General features: G+C 33.7%; 1 protein-coding gene across 19 annotated transcripts; it reads left to right on the forward strand.

The window, feature by feature from the left end:
• The first annotated feature begins 237 nt into the window (after window positions 1-237).
• Window positions 238-4,641, forward strand: LOC110895994. 19 transcript variants are annotated; one of them, XR_004873806.1, is made up of 10 exons: window positions 240-490; window positions 585-707; window positions 868-948; window positions 1,391-1,455; window positions 1,529-1,671; window positions 1,934-2,420; window positions 2,547-2,672; window positions 2,757-2,873; window positions 2,975-3,077; window positions 4,299-4,625. XR_004873806.1 is itself a non-coding variant. In XM_035980451.1 (9 exons), exons 5-9 carry the CDS (start codon window positions 2,412-2,414, stop codon window positions 4,301-4,303), a joined length of 360 nt encoding a protein of 119 aa, XP_035836344.1. In that variant the 5' UTR covers window positions 240-490; window positions 585-707; window positions 1,391-1,455; window positions 1,529-1,671; window positions 1,934-2,411; the 3' UTR covers window positions 4,304-4,625. The 19 variants fall into 19 exon arrangements, 14 of the variants coding, with proteins under 14 accessions (XP_035836336.1, XP_035836344.1, XP_035836343.1 ...); XR_004873805.1 differs by having other exon boundaries at window positions 936-948; window positions 1,529-2,420; XR_004873804.1 differs by lacking the exon at window positions 868-948 and adding an exon at window positions 949-1,049 and having other exon boundaries at window positions 1,529-2,420.
• Window positions 4,642-5,136: the final 495 nt, after the last annotated feature.

Genomic DNA, 5,136 nt, shown 5'->3' on the forward strand with positions numbered 1-5,136 from the left:
AATTTGCCACCTAAAAAAACTGTAGCAAATTTAGCCACCAATTTCCCACGAAAATGTGAATTCGGCGTATTTGAGATGACATGGTAGCTAGGCTGTCAAAAAAAATTGTGACCATTTATTTTCGGTTGCAAATTGGTAAGAAAAATAATAATTTATAAAATAACGTGGCTAAATAAAAAGGTGTGGTGGAATTGCCACCATATTAGCGACCAATGAAATTTAAGCAGCTTTATTTCAACTTTTTTTTTTTTTTTTTTTTACTCTGGTGCGCCATATGTTATCCATATTTCACATAACCTCTCTTGATATCTCCTGTACACCTCTCCACTAATTAGGGTTTTAATCACCTCTAGATATCTCCAGTAGACCATTCCAGGTCTAAATCAAAAAACATAGCCATCACTCCATCCGCCCACATATTAGGGTTTTGCTACTTCACCGCTCGAAGGTATAATTCTTGATTAGGGTTTTGCTACTTCCCCATTCCAAGGTATAATTCTTGATTTCCCACACATTCCCCATTTTTGTTTTTTGTTGATATGGCAAATTTTAATTTAAGCTTTTCTCTCCATCATCGGCGCTAGCGACTCTTAATCCATTCAAGCAACGGTAATGAGTAACCAATACGCAAGCAGGCAACAAATTTGATTTTTCAGAACGTTATTTTTATTTGGAGGAAGAAAATGGCTTTGACTGTGATGATTATTGTAAGTCTCATCGTAACCCTCTCTGTTTCCCTATTGTTAGTCTCATATTTTTTCTATATTTGTGTTTTGATTGGTTACCTAGGGTTTTAGTTGTATTTTTTCAGTATTGGTGAGCTTGAGGTTTAATATAGGTTGTTGTGGATGTCGTATTGTATGCCAGGCTCAAGAACTTAGACTCGTCTACTATGCAGTAATGTTAAATCTTTTTGTATTGAGCTCTAGCCTTAGTTTTTCAATGCAGGTAATTGTTCAGATCGTTACCAGTTTATAATATTTCATTAATGTAAGGATATGAGTTTAATATACCAGCTTTATGTTTGATTCAGAGATGAATTTATATAGGTAATATATAATACTTTTTTTGGCCATTTATGAAGATTTTGTCCTGCTCACTATGAGCTTTTTGAGTACTGTTAATTTCTCTAAAATGCTAGTAATATTCATATTTAATATTGATAGGTTATTAAAATAAGGGCTTTTGTTGGGTCATTAACATAAGGCCTTCTGTTGGGTTAAATTCTCAATGATTGATAACTTGTTATAGATCTTTTGAAATATATAATACATGTGAAGTTGTTATACAAATACATATCTATATGTCTATTCTTTCTGTTCCCTTATATTATTTTATCTAAAACCAACATAAGTCCTTATGGCTTATTGTATTTTTCTTGTTTTTTCAGAGGCTTCAGTCTTATTGAGATGATGTCAAACAGCTTCAGTTACGCTATGCAACATCACTTATTGGGTAAGTATAATTTATTGATTCGCTCTCTATATTTTTAATTAGTCGGGTTGTGAACAATACACACTTTTTTCAGAGGTCCATCGACTCCAGCTACTTTTGTGGATTTATATGCTATTTTGAGCCCACCTTTCCTGGAATTTATGACAAAGAGAGGCAGGGGCGTAGCTTAGTGTAAAGTGGGGGATGCACCCGCCCTCCAGTGTTTCGGTTAGAAATGTAAAATTTCCTATTTTTCGTCCAAAATTTTTAAAATTAAATAGGATTGTCTCCCCAATTATTTTGCCTAAATATTTATACAATATATAAATTGGGTCCCATGACTTTCCGTCCCCTCGGAACTTTTGGTCAAGCTCCGCCACTGAAGAGAGGTGTCTACACTCTTTTCTATCCGGTTTGCTTTAGTTCTCAATCATATGATCAGTTCTACTTTACCGCGTAGTGTTTTTTCCTTCTCATCTTTTGTTTTTTTACTTTGCAGGGGCTGCATTTGCTTTTCCAATTCCCTCTCGGTATTCCGACTGTTGCCATAATCATGGTTTTAAAAAACGGTTGAGGCGTGCGCCTCGAGGCGCGCCTTAAGGCGAAACGGCCAAAAAACGATTCTGAGGCGCGCCTCAGGGGGTTTCTACTGTTTGTGCGCCTCAGAGGGGCTGAGGCGCTAAAAAGGCTGCGCCTCAGGTGCGCCTCAGGGGTTTTAGATATTTGTTTTTGATGTTTTTGCGTTTTTGTGTCAATTTCAAGCAATTTATGTCTTTTTTATGTGTGTTTTTAATTATTTTGATGAATTTGATGATGAATTTAGTTAGTATTACTATTTTTATAAGGTATATAATATTTATATTTATTTTTTAATTCCGCCTCGGGCTTACGCCTCGGTTCGCCTCGAGGCTTACGCCTCGTGAGGCGAAGTGAAAACGCCTCGAAACTCGTTTCCGTTTTTTTAAACCTTGGCCATAATGGGGAAGGTATAAGTTTCTTTTGATCATATATTATTATTATATATTTCTGTAATTATTAATGCTAATCTTTTTTATTTTTGAATATGAAAGCTGAATTACCATTTGTTTCTAAAAGAAGTTGTTATTCAACAGATAATTTCACGCCGACAAATTGATGAAACTACTATAGATCCGCTGGAACTACTAAAAAATTTAAAAGGGTGGACTGTTAAGAAATATAAGTGTACAGAAACAAATGGAAGATATAGAGTTGACAAGGTAAACCACTCATCCTCTCTACTATAACTTTTTTTATTTATACTTGTTTGTTATAATGGTAACCAAAAACAAAACACAATGTAGACTTATCGACATCCAAAGTCAAAAAAGTGGCTGAGGTCACTCTGCAAAGTAAGAGAGTTCATACTGGATAGTTCTTATACAGGAAAAGCATCGGATAATGGTGAAGGAGGCACACAGGTTAGTATGCAAGTATATATAGCTGCATGATTTATCGCTATTCATTTAATATATTTAGCTTTATAAATCATTAGACTTTATTTAATCTTTTTGACACCCAGCTTGTCAAAATTACGGGATTTTTTGGATTGAAATTTGGTGAATTTGGAGTCATGAGCATAGGGGATTTCCACAACCTTCAATTTTCCAAACTTAAATTACCATGTAAGTTTTTCGACTCATTTTAACATTATCACTACTCTTTTGATGATGTCGTTTATTCAAGTTCTCCTAGAGAGCAACCAACAAATTTGGATTAAAATACTTCATATTTTAATCATACACCAGTGGTAGTGTGGGTTCACTTAGTTCCAAATGGGTCAAATGGGATGGGTATGTTTACCTCAAATTTTGATCAAATATAAATATTAACTAAAAGACATGGGTCAAATATGTTAATTTTTTCAAAGTATAATCTTATTTTTAAGATCTTCTTAAGGCATTCATTCAAATATTCATATATGATTGTAATAAACTACTATTATTGTTTTTGTATGTTCCATCAAGTCACCAAGTTCTTACCATTGGGGTCTCTATAAAGCTCTTAGAATACATTAGTTATCATTTAATTAACTATATACAAAAATAGAAAAATGGATGAGAAGTTTTGTTTGTCGACCAAGCCAACCCTTTTGGCCCACACAAAAACTAACCCGTTTCAGACCAGTTTTTACCCATCAACTAGCCCACCCATCTACAAGCTAATAATGATGTTGAAGACTATTTTTCACTTGATATTACGTTAATAGAGTCCCCATCCTTTTAAATTATGCTAACAAGAAACGGATGGGATTATCTATCTCTAAAGATACTGTGTGCTTGTATGGCTAGTGGTCCATAGGTAGGATAGAAGACAAGACCAAAAACTACCTGTTTAATGGTCTCAACTCTCCAATGATAATATGGCATCAGTTATAACTATAATACAGGTATGTTAGTTTAGTTATGCTAATTATGTTTAGGAAAAAACATTAGTTATAACTAAAATAACGGGTATGTTGGTTTATTTATTTTGCTAATTATATTTAGGAAATAAAACATTAGTTGTAACTATAATAATGGGCATGTAAGAAGAAAGAGTTGGAGAAAACTTCAATATGTGCTACTCTGTTATTCTATGCTGAATGATAGAAAAATATTGTAGTTGATAATAGGGTATGTTATATGAGTTGGGCTGGGTTCTTAAATTAAATAAATCTGAATAATTTGTACTTATCTTTATTCCCTTTTGTCCCTGTAGGAGCAAGCAGATGAATTTGATAAACTCGTTATACAAACTAGAAGTGTATAACTAAGATTAGATTTTGTTCTTCCTCAACCAACTTGACCCGTTATCAGTTTTCTTTAATTCTGACTTTTGGATTTTCTTTATTGGTTGTTTCGTAGATTGAAAAGGTAAACTTGATTATCAAGGAGCTCGTTGAGGGAAAGGATGGAGAAGAAGAAAAGTTGAATAGAATTATTGCGGGGCCGTCGACTGAAAAAGAAAAAGATAAGGTGGATAAATATACTATGCTCAATAGGATATCACAAGTTGAAGCTATGTTAACAGCTATTGTTCTTAGATATGTTATAAACACTTGGTTTTGAATGTTTCGATGTTTATCATATTAGGATAATTCCAGTGATTTAACTTTTTAGTTGGTATTTATTGTTAAGTTGTTTTATATGATTTTGTAACATGGAAAACTATAATAGAAATGTTTTATATAACTTTGGGATTTCGTAATTTTATCTGAGTATTTATATAATTTTGCAATTTTATTGTAATGTAATTGTTATGAAAACAACAGGAAAAAAAATAGAAAAAATAGGAAACGTGGAAATAGGGAAACAGATGTGGTAGCATATATTCAATGTGGTTGCTAAATGGTAGCAAATATTCAATGAAAGAGCTGTTCAATACGACAACTAAATGGTAGCAAATTGGTGGCTAAATAGTGGTAATATACGACAACTAAATGGTAGCAAATTGGTGGCTAAATAGTGGTAATATTGGTGGCTAAATCGTACCAAAACCATGGCAAAACAACCGTAGCAATTTGGTAGCAAAAAGTCCTGGTCATTTGGCAAACAAGGAGCGGTCACAAATTATTTTGACCGTTTTTGTGGTGGCAAAAATCCGGTAGCAAAATATGAAAGTGGTAGCAATTTGGTGGCAACAGGGCAATTGACACGGGTGTTTTTGCCACCGCACTTTCGGTTGCTAAACGGTGGCAACATG

This window comes from Helianthus annuus, chromosome 12 (assembly GCF_002127325.2).
Source record: "Helianthus annuus cultivar XRQ/B chromosome 12, HanXRQr2.0-SUNRISE, whole genome shotgun sequence".
Classification (NCBI taxonomy): Eukaryota; Viridiplantae; Streptophyta; class Magnoliopsida; order Asterales; family Asteraceae; genus Helianthus; species Helianthus annuus.

Coding starts and splice junctions, on each gene's coding strand:
- LOC110895994 (XM_035980441.1), top strand. CDS start 1,869: ATGATCAGTTCTACTTTACCGCGTAGTGTTTTTTCCTTCTCATCTTTT. Junction 2,673..2,756: donor GAAGATATAGAGTTGACAAG/GTAAACCACTCA, acceptor AACACAATGTAG/ACTTATCGACATCCAAAGTC. Junction 2,874..4,298: donor ATGGTGAAGGAGGCACACAG/GTTAGTATGCAA, acceptor GTTGTTTCGTAG/ATTGAAAAGGTAAACTTGAT.